General features: G+C 57.5%; 1 protein-coding gene across 1 annotated transcript in view; it reads right to left on the bottom strand.

Annotated features, from left to right (window-relative positions):
- Window positions 1–25717, bottom strand: part of GRM4 (glutamate metabotropic receptor 4) — a 44607-nt gene that overhangs the window by 2966 nt on the left and 15924 nt on the right. Inside the window, exons 4-9 of the mRNA XM_032203259.1 lie at window positions 14836–14971; window positions 12772–12926; window positions 12300–12440; window positions 7588–7788; window positions 6716–6852; window positions 5339–6274 (exon numbers count right to left, since the gene is read on the bottom strand). Of these exons, the coding sequence (XP_032059150.1) occupies window positions 5339–6274; window positions 6716–6852; window positions 7588–7788; window positions 12300–12440; window positions 12772–12926; window positions 14836–14971 (1706 nt within the window). The remainder of the gene's footprint in view (window positions 1–5338; window positions 6275–6715; window positions 6853–7587; window positions 7789–12299; window positions 12441–12771; window positions 12927–14835; window positions 14972–25717) is intronic.

Here is a 25717-nt window from a genome sequence, read left to right as displayed (position 1 = left end):
GATCAGCTGGGGAAGGAGGAGAGGAGCAGGGACTGTGTGACCTTGGGGTTAAATAAACGGAGTGGGGAGGCAGGATTGGACATTTGGGCAGTATTGGATCTTAAACATCAGGCTCAGATTGTTGCATGGGCCAAGGCAAAGTACACGTGGAGAAGCCTGCTGCTCTGCTTTTGCTGTTTCCACGCCTGCAAACATGGGGAAATAACACATTGGTGCCTGACCCGCATTTTGGGTCCCTGGCACAGCCTCCCTGCACCAAGCCCTTGCTCTGCAGGAGCCTCCCCCCAGCAAGCTGCCAGCCCCCCAGCTTACAGACATCCCCAGGGACAGGGGCCAAGCTCTCTCTTGACCTTCCCTCTGCTCCCCAGCACCCCCAGCACGCCCCGCCAGCTGCAGGGCAGGAGCTCCAACGCCGTGGTGATGGGCACAGCGAGGACACCACGGCCACGGAGCATCCCGTGCACCCCCGTCCCCTTCCAACAGGTAATCCCCGTTCCCCAGCTGGCTCCCGGACCGTTGTCATGTAAGTCACATATTACACACCGACGCTGCCTTTCTGCAGTCAAAACTAATTTCACGCTCACTGTCCAGGACTAACAGTGACAGATGTTTTGCGAAATGAAAGCCCATTAATCTGACTGTAGAATAATCCATTTTTCTACGGAAAGCGCTTGGCAGTCTCCTCGCAAGCCGGGGGCATCTGAAGCAGGCAGCAACAGGAGGCGAAGGGACCCCCTCCCTCCTCCCATCCCCACCTCTCGCCCATCCTCTCTCCACCAGCATCCCCGCTCCCAGCCCCAGGCCCTGTCCTCTCCAGCATCCCCTCCCACAGCTCGTGGCGCACGTGGCAGGGCAGGGAGAGGGCTCGGGGTCTCCTCGTGCCTGTGCACACACCATTATTTTTTATTCCAGCTGCGATCAGGTGCCGGGGCGGATTCACAGATTGCTAACAAGGAGGCTGAAAGCAGTTTCTGAACGTTATCCCATAGCTGCTTGGTGTCCGGGGTTTCTTCTGGAGTTATTCCTTGGGTGGGATTTGGTGCCCCCAGCTCCCTCGCTGCGTGCATTTAAGCTCAGGCTCCTTTCTTGGAGTCAGTGGAGCAAAAAGGTGACCGAGGGCAGAAGCTGAGCACAGAGGGGCAACCAGGGTCTGCAGGGAGAAGGTGCACGGAGGCAGCTCTGTCCTGGGAGTGAGAGCTGGTGGGAAGCCACAGCTCCTGGCCTGGGCTTTGTCCCACCCCAGGGCCTGCAGGACCTGGGTGCAACCATGCAGAGAAACGTTTCGCTTTGTTCTCCCCCTTCAAAAGCAAACACACAGCCCTCGGAGTGTTCTGACCTGACCCAAAAATAAAAAGCAACAAAGCTCAGTCTGAGTCAGCCAAGAAGTTTGGTTTGTCCCCAGAATAAAACCTATTGCTGTCACATGTGCTGGTTTGTTTGTTCCACCTTCTCTCTATATGCACACAGAGTCAAGTTAGGCAGATTTTAGAAAGAAAAATGTCACTTCATCAGGAAAAGTCAAAACATCTCTTTGTGCCAGAATATCTCTTCTTTCTCTCTCTTTTTTCTCCTTCCCCCCAACCCTTTGCTTCTCTTCTTGGCTGAATTCTTTTTTTGGCTGAAGCTCTCCAGACTTTTCTGCAAGCACCCAGGGCCAGGCTCACTGGCAGTGAGGGCAGCACAGGGACACCAGCTCCAGGTCCCCCAAGCCCTGCGTTGGGGACCAGCAAAGCTCGGCACAACGCCCCCAGCCCCGCTGTGGGGCACAGCCGAGGCTCAGCAGCCCCCCGCCTCCCCCCCACACTCCTGCTCCTCAGCAGATGCCTTTTGGAGGATCCTCGCTTCGCAGTTCCCATATTTTCTGCCTCTGCAGACTCCCACCCATGCCTCGAGGCTCAGAGGCGTTTCGATGGAGAGGGGAAGCAGCTGAGCTCACACCTGACATCCCCGTGCATGCTCCCTGCCGGGGCCACATCCCCAGCCCAGCTGGGGGCTTCCCTCTGCCAAGACCCCCAGACCCCCCCAGCACATCTGGGGTCTCCCAGGACCACCACAGCTACCTCCAGCCCGATGAGCCATTTGGCAGAAACTGCCCTGTTTTGGTAGCTGGCGCCAAACCACCTGTTTTTGGTAGCACCGCCAGCTCTGCACCACGTCAGGGGCTCTTTTTGGCAAGCCCCTTTTTGGCTCACAGAGGAATATTTTTAGCCTGGAGTCCAAACACGACTACAAAGCACCGTTAACCTCTCGATATCCCAGAAAATGACCGTTTCTCACAGTTTCAGTTCCCACTCCCATAATTAGCTTCCAGCCCAGGGCCCCCCTGTGCCCCCGTTAATGGCACTCGAGCAGCCTCCGGAGCCCCCGAAGCGTGAGCTGCGGTGACAGAGGACGCGACATCTCCGCCTCAGCAGGATCTGATGCCCCATGGCATGGTGAGGAGCAGAGGACACTGCCCACTCCTGGCTCAGGATGCTGCTCCTGCACCAAGCAGGGCAAGCAGCCGAGCAAGCCGTGCTCGCAGCACCGACTCCTGCATTTTCGGTGGGTGCCGGGGAAGGGAAAACCCCCTCGTCCCTTCCCCAGCAGCGCTAAGCAAACCTCTGGACACTTCTCATTTGTCCTCTCTCCCTCGCTGAAAGCAAATGTGATAAACAGAGAACCAGACAATGACACCGCTGTTCGGCTGCTGCCTTATCAGTGCAGGAAATTGTCTCTTTCTTTAGATCCTCGGTTATTGCTATTTCTGTAATCCGCCGGGATCGGCAGGGATAAGAGGTTCTTTTGAGCAAAGGCTTGGGGGACTTGTTATAATAATATGCCACCTCCATGCAAAGTTGTAGGCACAAGGTGAAGGGAAATGCCAGAAAAATGGGGGGTTTCATCCTGCTGCCCCACACCACAAGGCAGCCTTGGCCACGGGGGTCGTGCCGAGGTGCTGGGCGCTGCTGGGTGCTGCGGGGCTGCCCCGTGCCATCCCCCAGCCTCAAGCAAACGCCTGCCATGCTCTGTGAGGACAACAGGGCCCCAGGCAGAGCTCCCAGCTTGTCCCCTGGGTGTGCTGAGCCCCCCGTGGGGCCCAAGTCCCTGCAGGACCAGGGCAGAGGAGGGGGCTCCTGCTGAGCCCTACTGAGCACCACGGGCAATGCCAGCACTGCTGCAGGGCTGTGCCAGTGCCAACACCCCTAATTCTCATCCCAACAATGTGCTCTAAACCAGAGCCCCTGCACAGGCTGCACAACACCACCTTTTTCACCTTTTTCTCCCCAAGACCATGAACCAGCAGCTAAAGCATCAAGGCCGGCAGCAAGCAAACACCCGATTCCTCCAGCTGCCCCTCTGGGCTCGTCCATCTCTGTGGCCTGTCCTGGGGATGCTCCAAGCTGGCACCCCCCAGCAGGACGTCCTTGTGCCGAGCCAAAACGCTGCCAGCCCCTCCTGGGACTGCTCAGTGGCCGCCACAGCAGCAGCAAACACTGAGAAAGAGCGCTGTGTCCAAGGGGAGCTGGGAACATCACTTTTTCCGCCTCTAATCAGCTTGTTAGCAGCCTAATAACAGAGAAGCCCTGCACATTACAAGCCCCCGAAGTGAGGCACAGCCTATTGTCGAATTGCTACTTGACAGCCAGCTTTCGGCAGCCCTAAATTATCCCATGACAAGCTGCAGTGAAGAGGTGAGCAACCTTGCGCATAATCTACAATCATTATCATTTCCATCTTTATTACCCACAGTATGCCAAGCACATTAAGGTGGCTTTAAGGGAGCTTTTGTTTTGCAATAATTTCTTAAAAAACCTGCTTTCTTGTTAGTATCTCCCCTGCCATCTCATCAAAATGGAAATGCTGCAAAAGGCTCCATTTATTTCCTTTAATTCTCCTTCACACTTCTGGCTAGAGCAGGCTGGCTTGGCAGAGATTTTTTGGTTGAGACAAGGTTCAAGGTTTGTGTACAGACTCAGGCTCTCAGAGTTTGATGCTCTGAGCAGAAGCAGCTCTCCAGGACGAGTGAAACTCTGGTGTCCACACCAAAAGGCCATCTGGTCTTTGCCAGCAAGCCAACCCTCTTACAATAGGGGTTTCCAAAATCCACAGCTTCAGCAGCTCGGCATCGATGTGGACGCACTCGAGGGGGAATTACCCCAGTTGCAATGGGTCCAGAGGGGGAATCCGAGTGGTGGTCACCCTGAGGATGTCAATGCCAGGGATTTTCAGGAATAGCAGCACCAAGGTTTGTGTGTCACAGGCAGTGCCAGGCTGGCAGGCACGAGCTGCTCGCGTTTAACATAAATGCGATTCTCGATTCTCATTTTGTCTGGCAGGCAAAGGCGATTTTGGTCTCATTCATGAGATTTTTTTCCCTTTGTTCTCACTCATTCTCACTTGAGCACACGTTTCATCCGGGCTGGCCCTGCTCCCATGGGTACTGGCACCGGCAGCACGCTCTGCGCCCAGCACGGGCAGCTGGGGACAGGGAGGGAGGCAGACAGACTGGTGGGTTCCCAGCACAGATCCACTGCTGGGATTGTCCATCCTGTGCTCGTCTACACAAGCAGGACTCAGAGCTGCAGCAGGTCCCGAGGAGCACGGGCTCCCCAAAGCCCCCAGGGACAGCACAACCCCCCAGGACAGATCTTTGCTGCGCCCCGCTGCAGGTCCCCTCACCTTCTGTGCTGCAGCCACACCGAGGAATTCGTTGTGGGTGCTGTGTTGCCATACTCAGGTATCAATTAAAATTGCAGCAAATTGAGTGAGAAGGCTGCCAGGTGCCCCAAGGAAAGAAGGGAATAGCTCAGGAGCCTGCTCCTCCCTTTCCCTTGCCCCCAGCTCTCTGGGATTTCCAAGAGCATCTCCATCTCTCCGTGTGGCACAAGGGCAAGCAACTGGCTGGGTACTCCTCAGGGTTTCTTGTCCATGATGCCAATGACGCTGGGGTCCTGGATATGGCCACGTGGGCCCCAGCTGCCCCAGGAACACATCCCCTCCACCCAGCAGCAGCTCACTTCTACCAGCCCTGCTCAGGGAGGGGCAGTAGGGACAACAGGACACAGAAAATGGGAGGGAGAGAGGAAATGAACCAGGAAAGACAGGGAGGGGAGAGGGAGGAAAGACACATACACAGAAAAAAAAATCTGGAAAAGGAAAGGCAAGAGTGGAGGGTTGGAGGCAGGGGCCTCTGCTCCCTCGTGGAGCAAGAGGTTTCAAATCAATGCTTCTCACCACAATTTCCAAGCAGCAGGGCCGCAGAGCAGCACCCCTCCTGGCTCAGGACACGCCAGCCCCTCGCAGCCCCCTTCCTGGCAGCCCACGGGGCCACCAGCCAAACCGCTCCCCTCCTTACCTTTTCTGCCGACTGCGACGTCCCAAAAAATATAGGGATGAAGGCTAACCACACAATGCAAGTAGTGTACATGGTGAACCCAATGGGTTTGGCTTCGTTAAAGGTCTCCGGGACCCCGCGGGTCTTAATAGCATACACAGTGCAGGTGACCATGAGAAGCATGCTGTACCCAAGCAAACAGATGAGGGAGAGGTCCGAAATGTCACATTTGAGGATGCCCCGAGCAAAGTGGGGGTTTGTAGTCCGCTGGTCCTCGTAGTCAATGACAGAGTGGGACGGGTCCACGATGAACCAGATGCAGACACCCACGAGCTGCAGCGAGATGAGGCTGAAGGTGATGACCAGCTGGGAAGCGGGGCTGATGAACCGGGGAGCACTCACCGACTTCTTGCCCTGCTCGAAGATGCGGTAGATGCGGTTGGTCTTGGTGAGCAGGGCGGCGTAGCTGATGCTCATGCCGAGCCCGAGGAAGATGCGGCGCAAGGAGCAGGTGCTCAGGTCGGGCTCGGCGATCATGAGGAAGGTGGTGGCATAGCAGAGGAAGATGCCCGTCAACAGGACGTAGCTGAGCTCCCGCCCCGACGCCTTGACGATGGGCGTATCGTTGTAGCGCACGAAGGTGACCACCACGAAGAGGGTGGCGATGATGCCCACGATGGCGATGAAGACGGGCACCACGGCCCAGGGCGAGCTCCACTCCAGCTTGATGATGGGGATGGGCGTGCAGCTGGTGTGGTTCTCGTTGGGGCGTTCGTTGAAGTGGCACCTCTTGCAGTGGAACTCGTCCAGCTGGTACTGGTAGCCGTCGCAGCGCTCGCAGTGCCAGCAGCAGGGGATGCCCTTCACCAGCTTCTTCCTCTCGCCTGGCTTGCAGGGCAGGCTGCAGATGGAGCTGGGCAGCTGGCTCCCGCCCCCGGGCCACAGCATGTTCTCCACCTGCGGGGTGAGATGGCACCGACCCCACTGATGCTCAAGCCAGGCGTGGATGCATCCCCTCACCCCATCAGTACACCCCCAGCCCTACCCAGCACGGAGAGAGGGGAGTGCAGAAGCTCCCCGTCAGCCTTTTGGGAAACATGGGGGATTCGACATCAGACACCCAAAGCACAGCCCCTCTGCTCTGCTTTTGCTTCTCCTTCCCTTATCAGAGCTGTGGAGTCGGACACCCAGAGGCCCCGTGCCAGCAGGGCATGGCCACACGCGCTGGTGGCACGTCACCGTGGCTGAACCACACACGTGTGCCCCTGACACCCCCAGGTCTGGCTGCCTAAAATCACATCCTTAAGTCTTAGGTGAGTTTCCTACAGGATGGGTGCACGGGAAATACCGTGGGACATTCCCTCCCCAGGGACGGGACGCAGCCAGCCCCAGCCGTACCTTCAGGTGGAGGTGGTCGGTCCATTGCCCGATGACTTTGTACTCAGGAGTGGAGTTCCTGATCTGGTACTGGTAGATGTCGTAACGCCCCGGCGCGTCTCCGTTCTCATTGAAGGTCACCGGAGTCCCAGCAATGCCTGCAAGTGACGCAGGGCTCAGCACCCAGAGCGCCCAGCACCACGGTGTGCCCTGGGTGACAGCACCCAAGGGCCCAACATTCCCCCTCGGCGTGGGGCTTCTCGCTGCTGGGACTGCCACAAGCTGCAGCAAGCTGCCAGAACAGTGCCAGCATGAGCACGGGGTGGAGGAAGGAATTATGGAAAACAAAACTAAGCCCACACCTGAGCTGGCACGGGGGACACCCTGTGGGGATCGACCCACCGGCCCCCAGCAGGAGCCACAGCTCACTGCGAGGCCACGTGCAGTGCTGGTACACCGGCCGTTGCACTGCTTCTTTTAAGAAAGGGGGAAAAGCAGCTTTAATGTTAAATCAACAGATAAATACTAATAAAAGGAGGGAAGAGAAAAATCAAGCAGGAGGGAAAAATAAATAAAAGAGACACTGCAGAGGAGATCACAGAGAGGAGATAAATAGAAGTAATAAGGAGGACAAGACAGAGAATGTTTATTAAAGAGATAGAGGAGAGGAAACGATGCTTTTCCAGAGATCTGAGGACAGACAAGGGCACAGCAGTGTGATGTCGAGGGACTTCTGCCAGCCACACTGCCAGGCGGCAGCATGGGGAGCAGGCAGGACCTGCTGCTACAGCAGTAAATTGTGGGTGCTGCTGCCTGGGTGCCCACGGTGAGGGACAGCCCCGGACACCCAGCCCAGCAGGAGTGACTCCCCCCAGCCCCGGGTACGGACAGACCTGAGAAGTTGACGTTGCGGATGTACTTGAGCAGCTCCACGCCGTCCACTGGGTCCATCCTGGGGCACAGCCCCACCTTGCCAGGACACAGGTTCTTGTGCATGTTGTGCAGAGCGTGCCCCATGGCGTAGACGGCGTCGATGACGAACTGCACCTTGCCCTCCTGCTCGTACGAGGAGTCCTGGCCGATCCTCTCCCTGTCTGCGAACACACCGAGAGCAGGGCTGCCGCCACCCCGCTGCAGCCAAACCCTTGCAAACAAACCCTCTCATCCCCAGGGCTGAAGCAGCTGGAGGCTCCAACCCCATCCCCAAAATGACAAACCCATCAGGCAGCCTCTTTCCCAGTGGGAAGCTTACACCACCCAGCCATCCCCCAAGGAGGAGCAGGGCAGAAACGTGTCTCAAACCACCCCAAACTCTTCCCCAAACCGCCCCAAAAGCCACAGTGCAGCTGTAATTCCTGGTGCCAGCCCAAGGCAGCAGCTGCGTTTGCACTGCAGGGCTCAGCCTCAAGCCTGGCCTCCAGCTGAAATCCTGCTGCCAGCGTCCCTGGGCCAGAGGGGCTGGGAGGTGCTGCTGGGGATGCTGAGGTTCTCCCCCAGCCCCTCTGGGGTGTTTCGGGTACTTGAGCTGGGCTCATGGGGCAGGAGGGGTGCAGTGCACAGCCAGGAAACACCCATGGGGAAAACATCCCCGCCTCCTCCCTGCAGCTTGGTTCTGAGCACGTGGGTGCTGGCAAAACATGGCTTGGAGGTGACAGCCCTCAGGATGTCACTTCCCAGTGCCACAGGACACCCCACGTTACTGGGACACGCTCAGCAGCTCCCAGGGCTGGCGCCCAGCTGGGCAGTGATTCCCATCCCACCCTCACCCCACCGCTGCCCTCGTTCATCTCGCTGGGTGCTCCCACCCACTGGGCTCTACCAGCAGCACCAAGGAACCCCCAAGGCAATCCCCAACACCAGCTGCACGTCCCCTGTCAGGTTCCCGAAGCCCCCACCACTCTGTGCCCCTCGTGTCCCCCCCACCAGCCTGGCTCCCCGCAGACACCACAGCCCCAGCTGGTCCCATTTGCAGGATGCTGCAAGGACACGATAATTACCAGCAACAGCTGCCTGTCTCTCCTGTCGTAACCACCCTTAATGGGGCTGGAAACATGTTCATCATTTAGCAAAAGACACCGATTAATGTAGCACGCTGTTAATTACAGCCAAGAAAGTATCTGCCATGGGGTGATGCTGCTTCAGGGAGCCAAAACCTCTGTGGCATGGATGGGTGCCCGCAGGGCACCTCTCCTTCAGTGGCAGCAGATTGAAGAGCTTCCCCAAAAGCTTGAGCCTCCTCCAAAAGAGGCACGAGCATCCTCGAAAGCTATCTGAGGGCATCCAGAATTAATCCTGGCTCCTCCAAGCGGGCAGGACAGCAGCCCCCAAGTCCCCGGGCCGGACGCAGAGGCGCAGCCGACAGCACACTAAAGCAAATTGATAGCGAACTGACCAACAAGAAAAGATGATATCAAGGAGGGGAATTTATAGCCCATCCTTCAAAGTTATAAAAATGCTTTTGGACTACGTGGAGATTACTCATGCGAAACCCGTCAAGTTATCCTTTCTTCCACGTTATTGACAGGGGCTATTAATCTTCTCCCTCAACTTGGGGCCCTTCCCCACATTCATCTCGGCGCGCAGACAAGCCACTCTGTCTTGTCAAGATAATTACCCGTTAAAAAAAGGGTGTTACAGACTGCACACAGGCGCTGAGCCCCTGGGGGCATCCCAGCCCTGCCGCTGCCCCCAGGAGCCCACCCACGGCAGCAGGAATTAGGCTGGCGTGGAGAGGGGACGGGGTGGAGCAGGATGCTGAGGCTCGTGACGGCACGTTCCCAATGCGGAGACAATAAATCTCCGTGAAACTCTCAGTAGATTAGGGCTGCAAAAGGGATGTGACCCCGCTGATTATAATAGCAGGGTCGTGCATTGTTCTGCAGGGCTGGTAATTAATTCTCAAGCACGCGAGGAGCCTTCACGGGCATCCCTCTGAGGACAGCAGTGGCTACCTGCTCCAGCGGGGTGAGACAGCATCAGCAGCAACTCCAATCCCATGGCCAGCACTGGCTTTCAGCAGGAGTGAATCAAAACCACTCCCAGTTCTGCTCTGGGGAAAATTAGGGTGATGTTGCCTCCCAGTTGCCCCCAGAGCCCCACGAGCCCCTGGGCACCTCTGCACCAAAGCTGGAGGTGCCGGTTTGGAGAAGCTGTAGGTTTTAAGGAACGCAGAGGCATCCCCCATCTCTGCCCAGCCCTACCCACCAGCAGCCTTTCTTCATCTTAACGAACACGTAAATGGGGCAAATCCTCCCCTGTTGGCCCAGCTGGGACAGACTGTGCTGGAGAACTGCCAGTCCCACAAAAAAAAAAAAAAAAAAAATATTGGGCAGAGACTGGAGAGGAGCAAACCAAGGAAAAGAATACAAGGAACTGCAAGCACAGAAGGAAAATCAAACCAAAGCCCTCTCCCCTCCACCCGCATTGCTGTGCCGCATCCACCAGCAGCCTGGAATCTCCAGCCCTGCTTCAAAGCACAGCTACCATCCAGCCCCACTAAACGAAGGCAATTAATTAGCTTTCCGGACAAAGTTTGGCCTGTAGGGACCAGGAGCACCCTGCGGGCACCACTGTGGGTCACGGCTGGGGGACGCAGCCCTCAGCAGACCGGGGACATGGCCCCACGGGGGAGCTCGGTGGGGGTCTGGGGAGACCCCCCTGCAGGAGCAGCTGGGAGACAGCTCCTGGGCTGATCCTGCTCCCAGCAGGGTGACACTGGGACAGGAGTGCACAAATGCTGCAGGGCTGGTCTTAGGGCCAGCAGGAATCACCCCAAAACCGTGTACCCCCCCACACGCACACTCTCTTCACCTTCCAGCTCTCCCAGGCGTGACCCAGAGCGATGCACTGTCCTGTTTGGTGAGGGAGCTTTTGGGTTCCTGTGTTGGGATGCAAAGCACTAAGAGCTGGCATTTCCCAGTGCATTTTGTGTTCTACCCAAACGGGAAGCTCATGGAGAAAACCCATATAACTCCTACAAAACCACCCTACGTGGGGCATTTGCATAAATCTCGCAAAGCCGGCACGCATGGCACCATGCAGGCAGGCTGCTTACTCCAGGTCCTGCATTATTTCCCCTCTCTGTTAATCTGCCAAGCAAATGTTCAGGAGATAATTTATTTCCTGACAAATTCCGATAATTTGAAGACAGCTCCTAGGACATTTGCCATGTCATGGTTTCAGCTGCCTCCACTAATACCTTAGGCTTGAAATATTGCTCGCTTTAGCACTACATTGCTATGAAGATGAAGACATCAGTGCTTTGCAGGACCTCCTCATGCATCTCCCGGTGCTGGGGATTTCCTGATGCAATCAGGAACAAGCAGGGGGCTCTCAGATACCCGAGAGTTTGGGCACGGGCAAGTTTTCTTGCTGCTCTTATGGCTTGCTGAACCCTGTGCAACAGGCACAAAGCTCCTGCGGTGTGCGAAACCCCTTGCCAAACCCAAGAGACGCCCCCAGGTCAGATCGTTTGGGGGTTGCCTTCAAGGGTGAGGATGTACAAGCACCATCCCGCCGGTCCACAGCGGTGAAAGGGGATTAAAAAATCAGCCCCTTCCCAGTCGAACTTCCCAGGCACAGCCAGACCCATCCACCCATCGACGTCCACGCACAGCTTGTGCCCAAGTCCCTCCTGAGGGGGCAGGGGGGGACGTGCAAACATCCCCACGTCCCGCTGCCTCGCAGCCTGCCAGCTGCCGTGGCGTTATCGGTCTTCAGCCGGTGCCAGGCAGGCAGCAAATCGCTCCCATCTCTCAGCAAACATGTCACCTCCTCGAGCCTCCAAGCAGCACCTCAGCAGCAGCGCTGTCAGCCAGACAGATCCCCGGCTCGCCTTGTTTACCGCGTTAATCCCGACAAGCCTGCTTTAGCTGGAAGTGGCTAAAAACACCCGACGGGTTTTAAGGAGGAGGCCAGGAGGCTTGCGCTGGGCTCTGCTGGGGCTGGAGCACCCAAGGATGCCCCATTCCCTGCCCAGAGAGGAACAAGGACACCTCAGCCCGACTGGGTTAGACCGGAGCTGTTTGCAAAGGAATGAAGAGGCACCAGCGGCTCCGTGACTTTCACAGGACAACGGTGTTTCTGCCAAGCATGAGATGAGAGAGAGGCAGTTATCCAAATGCTGCTAAATAATGCAGAATCCAGCCCAAATCTGGGTGGCTTTGTGCCTGCAGGTAGCGGGGCCAAGGGAAGGGAGCTGTACAAGAAACGTGTGAGAGAGGGAGCAGCCTTGGGAGCTCTGAGCAGGGACCGTGCCTCACACACACAAACCCAGCACACTCCACGTCTCCTAAATCACAGACAGCACACAGGGACGGACAAGAGCATTTCTGGAGCATCGTTCCCTCCTGGCTTTCTTGCTTAGTCCAAAACCCACGTTCACACCCGAAACCGCCACGCACAGAGCATCGATTGCCACGCAGCTGCCCTGAGCTGGGCTGGCAGCTCCCGAGCAGCGAGGACACGGCTGAGCCGAAAGGCCATTAGGGGAAAGCAACCAAAACATCTCCAATGCCTGCCCTGGGCTCTCAGCCATCGCCTTCACGTCCCCGCCGAGCCGGCGTGGTGCAGCCACGCGTGCCCGCAGCATCCCCGCGCTCCTTACTGGTGCACTTCTTGATGCTGCTGCCCTTCTTCAGCGCGTGCCGGCTCAGCTTGCAGTGGAAGTTTTCCTCCCAAAACTCAGCAAACCAGATGTTTCGGCGGTTGTTGTCCAGCGTCCTGCTGGAGAAGTAGCGGTCGAAACCTGCCCAGGGGAAGAGGGGACGGAGGGGGGTGAGCCTCTGGGCTGGGGGGGAGATGCTCAGCGTGGCCCAAAAGGGCAGAGGGGAAGGAAGGGGCCCGTGGGCAACTGGGTTTTGGGAATAGAGGGATTGTGGTGGGTTTGTGCCCGAGCTCCCCCCCAGGCAAAGCAAGGGTGGCTGCAGGCTGTCGGCACCCCATGTTGAACCCCCCTGGGGACAACCCCATGGAAAATGCTGAGCCTGTGATAGCCAAAACCTTGTGGTTAAGGGATGCCACAGGGGGGACAGCCAACCCGGGGGGAGCTGAGTGAACCCCCCAGCACAGTCACTTACCTTTGACAGAGACCCGCTTGGGCAGGATGGTGACGGAGCCCTCGGCCACCTCCTCCAGGTGCAGCACCGGGGCGATTTTGGAGCCCCAGCTGTCCGAGCCCATCCAGATGAAGTGTCCTGTCTGGTTCGCCCTTTTGGCTGCCTCCAGCACCCTCCTGTGGAGAGAAGCAGCAGGCGCTGAGCGGCAGCACGGGGTCGGGACACAAGCTTTGTGCCCGTGTCCCCAAAACGGCATGGGGTGCATGCAAGGTACGAGAGCAAAGCACACTGCTCAGCTCCCGCACCCTCCGTCCTCCCCAGCCTAGGCACAGAGGCTGCTTCTCCCACTCTATTTGCATATTTGCTGACTGGTAATTGAATTTCTCCCTTAATTACCCAACATTAGGAAAAAAGAAATCAGGTTATGCTGCAGCAGGCAGGAAAAGCAGCGGCACTGGAGAGTTTGCGTGCTCTCAGCTCCAGGCAGCGTGGAAAACAGCGGCAGAGAGGCAGCCAGCACTGCCAGTGCCCTGGCGAGAGCTGAACTGGGCAGAACTGGTGCCAGTTGTGCAGCCGAGCAGCGGTGGGGAGCTGGAGATGGTGCCTGTCCCACTGAGCACCTCTCGTGGCAGCCAGGCACTCGGCTGCACGCGTTTGCACGCTCCGCTGGTGCCAGCCAGCTCAGGATGTCCCAGGAGGCAGAGGGGACCTCTCCCGGATCTGACCATCCGCTTGCTTTTCCCTGGGGCTTGCCGTCCTCTTGGGTTCGTGTGCGGGTCCCCAGGGTGGTTTCATCTCCAGTTGCAGCAAGGAGGCAGGTTTATGGGTTTGTGAGTCACCCCCGACATCGGGAGCTGATCCCTTCAAGTCCAGATGGTGCTCAAAGCACGTAATAAGGAAAAAGAGAAAAAAAAAAAAAAAAAGAAAAAAAAAAAAAACCCACACAGAGCAGAGAGGTGATGAGATGGGAAGAGGCCGTCGTTCCTGGGGGCTGCAGGGCCAGCAAGCCTGCAGGGAGCCACATGGGCTGCTCCACGCTCACCCAGGGCTGCCCCAAGCTCCTGACACATCCCACCACGGAGCAGGGCACGGATTTCAGCAAAACGTCCCGGGCCCATCCTGCTCCGTGGCTCAGCCCTGCAGGGTCGGGGCAAGCAGTCGGGGTCGGGGCTCTGCAGGTGGAGCTGGCATCAGGGTGGGCATCGCGGCCGTGCCTGTGCCACGGCTAAACCCACGCTCACTCCCGTGCAAGCTGGTGTATAGAAAGCAATCTTCATGGGATATTATCCTGTTTGGATGGGTAAATGCTTACAAACGCCAGTTAATGGGGCTTGCCATTTACACAGCAAGGTAAATCCCCCGTTTCTCAATACACAGCCGTGTAAATGTCACGTTTGCAGACATTTCTATTAAGGAAGGAAAAAAAAAAAACTCGCAGCATTTGCACATCTGATGTAAACTGATTTAAAATCGCAGTTTACCCACATTTACATAATGTTTGCTGATTAATAAATTAGATACTTAGGAAATCAAGGGTATCTCCATCTGAATCATTCTGCTCCACAAACAACAGGAGCTGCAAGATGTTGCTGCACTTGTGGAGCTGCTCATCGCCTCCAGGAGTGGCTGCAGACCCAGTGGGCAGCACGGGTGTGTGGGGAGGGGTCCCCAAAAGGCCCCCCCAGGTCTGCACTGAGGGGCTGAGGCTGCACGGCACAGCAGAGCCAGCGCCTGGAGGAGGCACCCCGCTAGCTCTGGCCCAGCCCCTGAGCAGCGTGAAGCACCCGGGGTGTGACAGCAGGGGCTGCCAAAGCCAACAGAAAGCAGATTTTTCCCCCTTTGCGCTCTGTCTTGCTGGTGTCCCATGGCAGAGACCCCCCAGGTGGCCAGTTCCAAGTCAGCTCTGGTGGTCCCTGCTGCAGACAGGTCTGTGCCACGCTGCAGCCCCAGCCGGGTGCTCCCAACACAGCGCCCATCTCCTGCCACCAGCAGCCCGTGTCCCACGTCCTGGCCAGAGCACGTGTCGGGCACCCTGCAGCGCGTCTCCCCCAGCCTCCCCTCGCGGCCCGGCCGGCCCCTCCGCACCTGATGTCGTCTTCGTTAGCGAAGATGATGACGGCCCGCGCGTGGGAGGTCTCCAGGAGGCGGCGGATGATCTTGTCGAACTCTCCCGGCTTGGGCTCCCGCGGGATCTTGACGGACTGGGCCACGCACACACCCCCTGAGGCACAGAGCACCCGGCACTGAGACCCCAGCTCCCACCCCGTGCCCCCCACCCCTTGCCTTCACCCAGTCGCACCCGGGGATGCTGACGCTCCCCGGGTCCCCCCAGAGCCACCCCATGCTTGGAGCACGTCCTGCAATGGCTGCACCAAGCCTGGGGGGAGCATGGGGGGCACGGGGGGCACAGTCCCCCCCATGGGACCCTTCCCTTCCCAGCACCCAGGGCTGGGTTGTGCAAAGGGCTCTGCTTGTGCAACGGGCAAATACTGGATGAAACGACCCTTGGGGAGAATCGTGGATGTGCCACAGCCCTGGCGGAGTCCCTCAGCCCCGGGACAGCAGCAGCACAGCCCCACAGGGAGTTTTATTTCCTCCCCTGGAGCCAAGCTCCCCAGCCCCACTCCTCTCCTTCCCCAGGTGCATGCCCAGGGACCCCCAGGTGCTTTCTGCCAGGCTGGGGAGAAGCCTCCCAGGCTGATCCCCAAGGCAGCCATGGGATTTTTGAAAAAGCAGCTAATTAAAATTAAAAGAGACAGAGGGAAGCTGGCAGCTGGACGAGTCCCTGCGCACGGCTGCCGGGCTCCCAGCCTCCAGCTCAGCAAAGCCAGGGCCCTCCTGCTCCAACGTTTTTGCAGATGCCAATAAAGAAAGAGATGAGAGAGAAAATTAAACATTGCAGGACCTTCTGGATGTAATTGATGGTCTCAATTTGCATAGTAAATGACACGGCTGATGCCTCACCTGCCACTAAAAGATCCCGGCTTAAGCAAAGGTCAGAGCAATTAACAGGCGGGCTGAGAGTCCCCCGATTACAATTACGGCACTGGAGAGGAGCAGGAGGAGCACAGGGAGAGGCCACGAGCCAGAGGCCTCCAGGAGAGGAGGCTTCACTCCCTCCAGCAGGGCTGGGGCAAAATGGGGTCGTTTGCCCCTTGTAGCCCAAAGACCGAGAGAGGGGCTGCCTCCCAACGCAGCCAAACCACGGAGACTTTTTATTTTATTTTATTTTTTTCCCCTCCGGTAAGAAACCGGGCCAATCTGATGTTTGTTTCCCATCTGGGGAGCCAGATGGATGGAGAGGAGGGAGCTGGATGAACAGACTGCCGGACAGACAGCTCGGCCCGGCGCGGGGGGCAGCAGCAGGCGGTGCCGGCGGGACGGGCACATCCCTGCCTGGGGCACGCGGGGCCAGGCTGAGACAGTGGCTCAGGCTACACAGCCAGTGCGGCTTAATTACAGTTTCCATAGCAATAAGAGGAAAAAATTCAACCAAAGCAGCAGTTTGCAAACACCAGAGCCTTCCAGGAGCCCCGGCGCAGGCAGGCAGGCGGGTGCATGCATGTGACAGCGCTGGGGACAGTGTGGCACCGTGCCACCGTGTGCCGACACCGTGAGGCTCCCAGTAACGAGGCCTCCAGTAACAAGGCCCTCAGTAACGAGGCTCCCAGTAACGAGCATCCCACAGGCAAGCTGCCTGTTCCTCCATCTGAGCACACACAGGAGCAGCACAGGGCCATGGGAGGCCGTGGCGCGCGCCCAGAATCTGCAGCCCCGCTCCCTTCCCAGCAGGGCCAGAACAAAGCCAGCTTTGGGATTTTGCCAGCACAGCAGCAGCGTGGGGTCGCCCCCACGCATTTATTGCCCTTTTTTCCCCAGGCAGCAGCTCTGAGCATCCACGCTGCTCAGACAAACGCTGCCGCCAGGTGAGCGCTGGCCAAGGGCTCGCTGCTTGTACGCATGGGATGAGGAGGTGGCGCAAGAGATGGGCCCATAAATAAATAAGAAAGGAGACTAAATCGATAGCAATTCAGAAGTGGCTGAGTTACGCAGCAGCTCTGTTAAATCAAACTAACGAGGAATGTAACAAAAAAAAAAAGGATACGGCCAATTAGGGCGTAATGAGGACCTTATTACCGCAGCGGCTGGAGAGCACGGAGCATGCGAGCGGGATGCAGCCAGGCCAGCAAGAGGAAAAAGCGAGGAGGGAAGCCCAGCGAGCCGGCTGGATGCAGCAGGAAAACTGCCCTAAGGATGGACACTGGTGTCTGCAGCTCCTCCAGTTTACTAAAGCTAATTGGGGCTCTCCTTACTTAAAAATAGCAACACAAAAGCAGCCCAGGTGAAAGCCCCAGAGGGTCTGGGAGCCCTCCTCCTGCCCCCATGCAAATGCTGGCAACGCCAATTAATAAATATAGTTTTGCTTCCTAATTAATGGTCTGGGAGAAGTCCAGTGGAGCAGGGGGAGGGAGCAGCTCAGTGGCACCCCGCTCACCTCCAGCAGCCCCAGCTTTTAGCACCTGCATTATTCATGGCCCCCGGCACTGCGGCAGGGAGGGGGATTTGCCAGGCAATGCTCCCGCTACCTCCACAACACTGCCTTTAGTCAGAACACTCCTTTAGAGCAAGAAATTAAAGAGACGAGGTGGGGACTGGGAGGCAGCGGCCGCTCTCCCTCCTCCGCCAGGATGGCACAGCATCGCTCCGGGACCCCGGGGCCAGGGAGGAGGCAGGAGCTGAGCTCCTTTTTTCCCCCAGCTTTGGGAGAGAGCCGGAGAGGCGCAGGAAGACGGGGGAAGCACCCCACAGCCTGGAGATACTCAGAGGCAGGCACCGGGTTTAAGGATGCTCAAGCACTAGATGGCATCCTGCTGATGGGAAGCACCGAGGGGTGCAGAGCTCCCGCAGCAAGAAACAGCCCCAAAAAGGGCACAAACAACAGGCTGGCTGTGGGGCCACCCATCTGAACACCAGGAGCTGAACGCCCAGGGGTCTCTCTTCGTCCCCAGGAGCAAAACTGCAACAAACGTGCAGCAGCCCCGTGCGCCCAGCCCAGTTGTGCAAAGCAGCCCTGTGGGCAAAGCCCTCCCCGAGCAGAGCGCAGCCCACGCGGTCCCCAAGCACGTGGCCTTGTCCCCCCCGCTCATGTCCCCTCCCGGCGTCCCCACGCCGCCGCCAGCCGCTCGCCCGGGGACTCTCCTCGCTGCGGCAGGGTTAACGCGTGTTGTCAAACACAGGTCAGGGTTTAATCTCCACCATTATGGGCTCGGTGGGAGCGCAGCTGCTCTGGGAAGCGCAGCACTCAAGTGCCCTCTTGATTGCAGGTAGATAATAAGCTTTTGCTGTCGCTAACATACACCATCAATCAGGGAGCGCTTTGCCCGGGCTCCCTGCAGAGCTGGCGGCTGCGGAGCACTGTGCAAACACCTCGGGTTGGAGCAGTGGGGGCTGATGCAGCCACGCTGCAAACAGGGACGCGCACGGCCCCCCACCCAGCTGGGAATTGCTCCCTGTGCAGCCCGAGGAGGGGATGGGGCCGTGCACAGCCCAGCTGCGGCGGCGTTTTGTAAGCTTGGCAGGAGGCTGCAGCAGCCCCACGCTGGCTTGGCACGGGGACACGGGGGGATGCTGCAAACCCACAGCCAAGCAGGGGCAGGAGGCCAAGTCCGGGCACCTCTGGCTGCTCCCGCTCCCAGTAAGCCCAATTGCCACTGGGAACACCCGACAGGTCCCTGTGCCTACACCCAAAACATTGCACGGAGCAGCGGGGAGCACCCACCCCTGACCCAGCCGCACCCCAGCACATGTCCACCCCACGCTGTGCGCTCCCCAGCCTCCCCTTCGCAAATGAGGCTGTTTAAATGAGGTTTCCAAGCCCAGAGTCGTTAATTGGCGAGTCAGTGGCTGCACTTCCCTGCCCTAGGACTCATTATCCATGCCACTTCAAAGCCCCGAGGACCTGATTCATTAGAGAAGAAGTAATTAGGGGCACATCTCCATGCCCTTGTGGAGGCAAAGCTCCTGGCAGCGGGGATGGCTTTGGTCTAACCGGGGAGCACAGGGCGAGAGCAGGCGCTGTCCACGTGTCCATCCACCCTCAATGCTGCGGCCACGGGAGGCTTTGCACTTTGGGGACATCTCCCCTGGCTTGTGGGTACCTGCAGACAGGCAGGGCTGGGGACAGGAGGCTGATGGGGACAAATTCCCGTGCACAAGTCAGCCGAGCAGGGCAGCATCAGCAAGGCACCCTGCTCCTCATTACAGGCAGCTCTAATCCCTCCTTTGTGGTGGCAGAGCCCTAATGAGAGCGATGCTCGGATCACCCGTGCATGGAGGCAGCCCCACAGCTCCCAGTCCCACTGTTGTCGTAGCACCCCCGCTACCAGCTCACTTTCTGGGGGAACCTGGGGACACCATCCTATTTCTGTCACCCCAAACCAACCCCAGTGTGTCCTCGAGAGCAGCAAGATCTCAGCAACGACTCCAGCACTTCACTGCGAGACGGGCATCGAACCACATCCCTCCTGGGAACTCAAAGCAGGGAGCAGTGGCAGCCCCCCAAGCCCCACATTTTTGGAGCCCTGTCCCACACGGTCGGTGGCTGGTCCTCCTCGCACAGCCCGGGTTCCCGGCACACGTCACATCGCATCGAGCCTCCGTCACTGGAGGCTCCTGGCACTCGCTGCCAGCCTCATCCCTGGAACGGGTTCAATTGCTGCTCTTTAGTGCTTTGAAATCTCATCAGACATTATGAATCTGAGCAATTTGCGCCTGCTTTTCAACTGCCTGCATTGCCAGGCTAAATCAGTAATTAATAAATTTGCAACAGGGGAAAAAGAAAGGGGGGAAAAAAGGCAAGGCTTCGCTCTGCTCCGATCAGGAGCCCTGGGAGGCAGTGCTGTGGTGCAATGGCACCGCAAGGTTCAACTCCTCTGGGCAGCGAGACAACTAAATTTGTGCTCTGTGTTTGGAATCCAGGTTTCTCCCTTAGGTACCAACCCCACAGACTGTGCCCATGGGAAGGAGTTTCTGCCAAAGCCCCCCTGCTCCTGCAGCCCCCCCAACGCTGCGCCTCCTTCCCCCTCACCCTGCTCCAGCCTGGAGCTGGGAAGAGCCAGCAGACTGAGGGATTTTAGGGCTTTAGAACCAGATTTCACCACCTTTCCCCAACCCACTGCAAGCATCACTCTGCAGAGACCCTCACCCATCGCACAACCCCACGAGCTGGGCCTGGAAGTGACAGATCGGTCCCAAAAGCAGCACTCTTCCCTTCATTTACCTCATGTACCGTAACCATTTATCTCCTCCCTCCTAACCCAAGCCCACAACATCGAGAAGAGAAACGTGCTTTTTTTCATCCCTCATGGCCCCCCTGGGGCCATCGTCCTGCTGTGTGTCACCACATCGTGGACAGGACAGGACCCAGCGTGCCCCAGAAATGTTAGGGACCAGCCACCAGCGTGGGCTGCTGCCAAACCCCAGAGTCAGGCTCCGAGCCAGAGCCGTGCACCTGCCCTGACCCCAACCTCTCCGTCCTGCCTCGCTCTCCTCTTCCAGCACACAAAGGGCTGTAGGTCACTGTAGGCCATGAAAACAAGAAAACAAGGAGTGGAGTTAAGAGGTGGTGTCAGCAGTATTTACAGGCAGATTTCAGGCAGCAAACGCTCCCCAAGCCCTGGATCTGCAGGGAGGTGTTTTCCCAGCCGTGCCCAGTGCTCCCAGTCTGGCCCTGGCTTTCCCCAGCCTGTGGGGTCCTTTGCATGCAGCAGCAGAGAGCCTGAGGGCAGAGAAGGTTATTTTAGGTGGGGAAACTGAGGCACGAGGCTGTTTGGAGCCAGAGGAGAGCCTGGCATCCTGCCTGCCTCCCTCCTGGCTGCATTATAGCGCTCGGTATTGACTGTAGCGAAAAGAGGCAGAGAGGGTGGAATAAATAGAAAAGCAGCCCAGGAAACATGACTTCAGCCTCTGCGGAGCCTGAAGGAGTCTGGAGACCCAAAGCAGCGATGGCACCAGAGCCCCAGTGAGCAGACCTGTCCCTCGCTGAGCGTGCCCCCACTGGCGGGGGGCTCGTGGACGCTCCCTGTCCCCATCCCACACACAGCACAAGGAAAATGCTGGGATAGGAAAGGTGGCTGCAGCCAGACCCACGTGAGCAAGGGATGGGTATAACCAGGCTGGTTCTGGTCTCAGGATGCCAGGGACCTTTCCTGAGCCACGCTGTGGAGGTAGATGCTCAGCTTGAGCCCCAGAGAGGACAGAAAAGCCACCAGCTTCAGAGCAGGAACGGGTTCACCCGAAGCCCAGGCTGCAGATCCAGCCCCGGAGCAGGCACCGTGCCACGAAAAAATTTCCAGCTCCGTGCCGGGTGCTGAGCGGAGGATTTGGCTGGGGAGCGGAGACGCCAGCAGCAAATAGCAGCCCTCCGGTGAGACGCAGTAATTGAGTGCTGACTGCAGAAGAACAGCAATCCTCCGAGATGAAAGGGAGCCGGGCAGCCCTCCTCGCCCGGCTCTGCATTACTGCTAATCACACCTCCTTTCGTCACAGGGCTGAAGGTCACCCGCTTTAATTCCTGCGCTCTTTGCTGGAGGTGGTGGCGTGCCAAAAAAACTTCTCCCTGCAAGCAGCCCTGAGAAATAACCAGCAGCTGTGCTCCCGTCCATCCCACGGAGGTGGCATCTGCAGGACCGGTGGCATCTGCTCCCCAGGGCAGCCACCTCCACGCTTGCACATAGAATCCTTTGAAATGTGGCACTCGGTGCTGCCTCATACCTTAAGACTCGGGAGCAGCTGAAGCCCGCGTTCAGCATCACCCAAACTTCGTGCGCGGGGCTGCGATCGTCAGATCCCCCTTTGGGGGTGACATTCTGATGCATCGAGCAAAAGTAATGAGCCCGGCTAAAAGCAGAAAGACAGCCATGAATGTCACATGGTAATGAACAAATGCATCGCAAATACATATCAGGCTCTTAACTAAAAATATAGAAAACTCAGCGAAGGATAAAACAATAGAGGGGGGAAATGACAGTGTAAAATTGATCCAGACACATGACTAAGGAGTCGTGCGTTTGCCTAGAAATATTGCCCTCTTCACAAAGCAGAGCGCAGCACATTACGACGCATGGCATAACACGCTGTGCACACCAGCTAAATTACATAAACATAAATCTAATGCTTCATCTCCAAGAGCTCAGTGACAGCAGAGATGTCAGCACACGCAGAGCCAGGGAACCGTGGACAGGTCTGTCCCTTCCCCCAGGGGACGCCCAGGGGCGGTGAGATGCTCTAGGAGAGGAGCTTGGGACACCCGCTGCTGGCCCTGCCCCGCACCTTGGTGCCAAGCTGCACATACAGATAATACCCCCCCATATTTGCAGGGTGCTTTGGGGGAGAATGCACTTAAAGTGTTTCAAAGTGTCCAATGAAAACACACGTTTTTGCAGACATAACATTTTGGCAGTGATAACGCCCAAAAAACCTTTGCTCCCATGAATAATGACCGTCCTGCCGTCGGTGCAACCAGCAGCAATTGCCAGGGGCCAGCAAAGTAATTGCAATACATAAAACCTAATGGCCCTCCTGGGTCAGGCTGGCTCAGGAGCCCTTGGCTGCAAGACAGCCCCCGTGGGTCACTCAGCAGAATAACCTGCCCCAGGGCGAACTTCTTCCCAGCCCACCGGCGGAGAGGGGTGAGTTCGTGCCTGGAGCAGAAACGCTTTGCGCTGCAGCAGAAGCCGCTTTAGCACAAAGCTTTGCTAAAAATTGAAACTGAAGGTCAAGTTGATAATGCATCAGAAAGCAAACAGCTTGAATGCTAACTGCTAACTACAGCAATGAGCATTATTGCCTGATGGAAATAAAACCCGACTCCGAACACTCAGGCTTGGCATGAGAAATGAAGCGGAGCGATGTTATGGGGGAGAGCGAGCGCGCCGGCACGCAGGGAGACACGCGCCCAGCCTGCAGCACCGTCCCCGTGCCCACCCGTGCCCTGCGGCATCCAGACCCCGTGCCAGCATGCCCAGAGAGCTCTGCGGCTTGACAAACGACAAGCAGAGGCCAGATCCTCGAGCAGCAGCCCTTCTGCATCGCCTTGACAGTCCGGAGGCACCTTGAAGCAGAAATAAATTGCCGGGTCCTTTATGCTGCTGGAGGAGTGGAAATGAGAGCCAGGCATACACGAACAGGCTATAAAAGAAAGGGACGGATCCTTCGCCAGCTCCCAGTGGCTCTGTGCTGGTGTAAAGCCATTTGGTGACAGCAGGGCCATCCAAATTTATGAGGGAACATGGAGAGGCAAAGCAGGCACAGCGAGGCTCTTCCTCAAACCTTGCACAGGGCACAAGGCTGGGGGGATTTTCAAATTAAAAATGCATCCATATACACACACAGCACGTTCTCGTCCCCATCCTCTCATTACTGACAGCTGCAGAGCTGCCCTCTGTGGGTGCAGGAGCCAGGAAACCCTGAGGACCCCACGCCGGGAGATGCCCCTGGAGTAGCTCAGACCCCACGCAGGCGCCCACGTGCCGGCAGCGTCTCCAGGCCCCGCGTGGCTGCTGCGTTTGATGCACGACAGCTCCTGTACACAAGTGAGCAGGGGAGCAGCGTTACTGCTGATAACGCACGGGCTGCACTCACGCTGCCGTTCTGCTGCAATTACAGTGGAATTATGCTTTTTGATAACTAAATTATCACTAATGCACATAATCGTTGGGTTATGCGGATATACAAATTACAGGACTGCCTCAGTCCCAGATTAATACGCGTGCATTTCAACTCCATGTACACTCGTTTACACTGCAATTATGCCATCATATCATTAACCATCTGGTGATAGGAATTCACGGTAACCACAGGTATCTCAAACCAGAAGCGCTTGTGCTGCAGAGGGACCACCAGTCACAACACCTGCTCCTTACTGGTGCATAATGGAGGGGTTGAACCGGGCCCAATCCCCTGGCCACATCCAGCCCCACACCCTGACCCCACAGGGAAGCACTGGCCAGGACAGGGTGGCCATGTTATGCTCTGTTTTCTCCAAAATTAGGGCACACCAGGGCTAGACAGAATAACATGGCAACTGAACCCGACGCTGCTGTCATCTCCCCATGTCACCCACTGGTCCCAGCAGCCCTTCCCCTGTCATGGGACATGGGCAGCCCAGCAGGACCCGCCAGCCCAGGGCAGGCAAGGAAACTCCTTTTCGGGTGGAAAACCCATGCAAAACACCCCTCATTCACACTAAAAGCCTCTTTCCCTTTATTTCCGTCATCAGACAAATCTCGTTATCATCATGAGCCAGATGGGGCTGCTGTTAGCATTTACAAACCCCAGTAGGGTTACTGGTTAAGCTGTTAACAGAGCCATAAACACAGCCCTTCGCTTGCAGCCAAGCATCATTCCCCCCCACGAGCATCCTTCCCACCCCCACCAGCATCCTTCCCCCAGTCTGCCGCCCCAGTACTCCGGGTACCATGCGTGCCCAAGCTGCACACCTGCAGCCCCGTGTATCCCCATTGCACCTGGATTTTGTGTGCTCAGCCACAGCTGTGGCACAGCATGTGCCCCCCAGCACTGCTCGCACCCGCATCCCCAGCCCGGGGGACATGCACAGCACGCCCCGAGCCGCACGCAGCTGTGCAGACAGCCTCAAGTCATCGCAGCCATCGACTCCGAAACACCCCCACGCGCTCCTCCTGCAGCCGTAGGCCCGTGAAGATTTTTCTGCTTTTCAAGTTAAAATCCTGAAGAGCAGATTCCAGGTTGAATCCCCAGATGGGCTTCTCTGCATATTAAAAGCACAGCCGGTTCCCAGTGCCACGGCGCGCGCGAGAGACAGAATTAACGCTGTTCCTATTTATAGGGCTTTGATTAGGAGCTCGTCACCTAGAAGTTTTTATTCCCTTTATCCATTTATAAGGCCATAACACAGTTTGACTAGCTCCAGATAGGCTGGTGTCCCACCGATTTTGCCAGAACTTAATGTGCCATTCAGACACAGTTAAGCCAGTAATAGGCAGCAGCCTGTACTCTGCAGGGTTTTAACTGCATCAGAAAACACTCTTCAGCTCCCGGCTTGCCCTGCACACACTATGCCGCAGAGGCAAAGCGAAGCTGGGGCGAGGAGCAGCCCCAACAGCCCCTTTGTGGGGTCTCGGGGCAGCTCCTGACCCCCTGAAAGGGTGCACGGAGCCATTGCCTGGGCTGACGCCCAATGCAACAGCACCCACAGCAGCAGTGCCTGGGGGTCCTCGTCCCTCTCAGATGGTCCTGCGTGGGTACTTGGCCACCAGCTGGTACCCACAAGCTATTCCACTGCTCCCGAGGCTGCTAATCCCTCCTAAGCATCCCTGCGCTCCTGTCAGCAAAACGCTTTCTGGCTCCCGACAAATCCTCGCAAAAGAGTTTTGCTGAGCACGGACTTTCCGCCTGTCCAAAGCCTATAGACAAGTTAAAGCACCTGCCCTCAGGGATAATTCCACTAAAATTGGGTGAAGCATGCGCTGGTGCCAACTTTATTTTCTGTTAAAACCTGGGAGTATTTGTAAAAGTCTTTTCTTCTGGAAGGCGCCCAGCTCCGTGCGGAAGGAGGGGGCTGGATCAGCTCGCGCTTGGCAGCCGCCGACCCAGCAGATTTGAGGTCTCCTTGTGCGCAGGGAATGGGATTTCAAGATGCTTTCTGAGAGGAGCTGGCAGCAGTCAGCCAGCCCGCCCCACAGATGGCTGCTCCCATCCCCACTTGCTGACGTCCCCACTGCTGGCCCTGGGGAGGTGACAAGAGCAGCACCCTGGGACACGCAGCGGTGCTGCACAGGACACACACCCAGCCTAGGAACCGGCCACCACAGTGTCCTTGCAACTAAACAACCAGCAGAGCATCCCCAAAGCTCTGAGCCCCCAGCACCCCAGGATCATGCCCTAAAGCGGGGCTCCCATCCCTACTCCTGCACCGCAGCCATTCCTC

The sequence above is a fragment of the Aythya fuligula genome, chromosome 25 (assembly GCF_009819795.1).
Source record: "Aythya fuligula isolate bAytFul2 chromosome 25, bAytFul2.pri, whole genome shotgun sequence".
Lineage (NCBI taxonomy): Eukaryota > Metazoa > Chordata > Aves > Anseriformes > Anatidae > Aythya > Aythya fuligula.
This window is presented reverse-complemented; position numbering and strand designations above follow the sequence as displayed.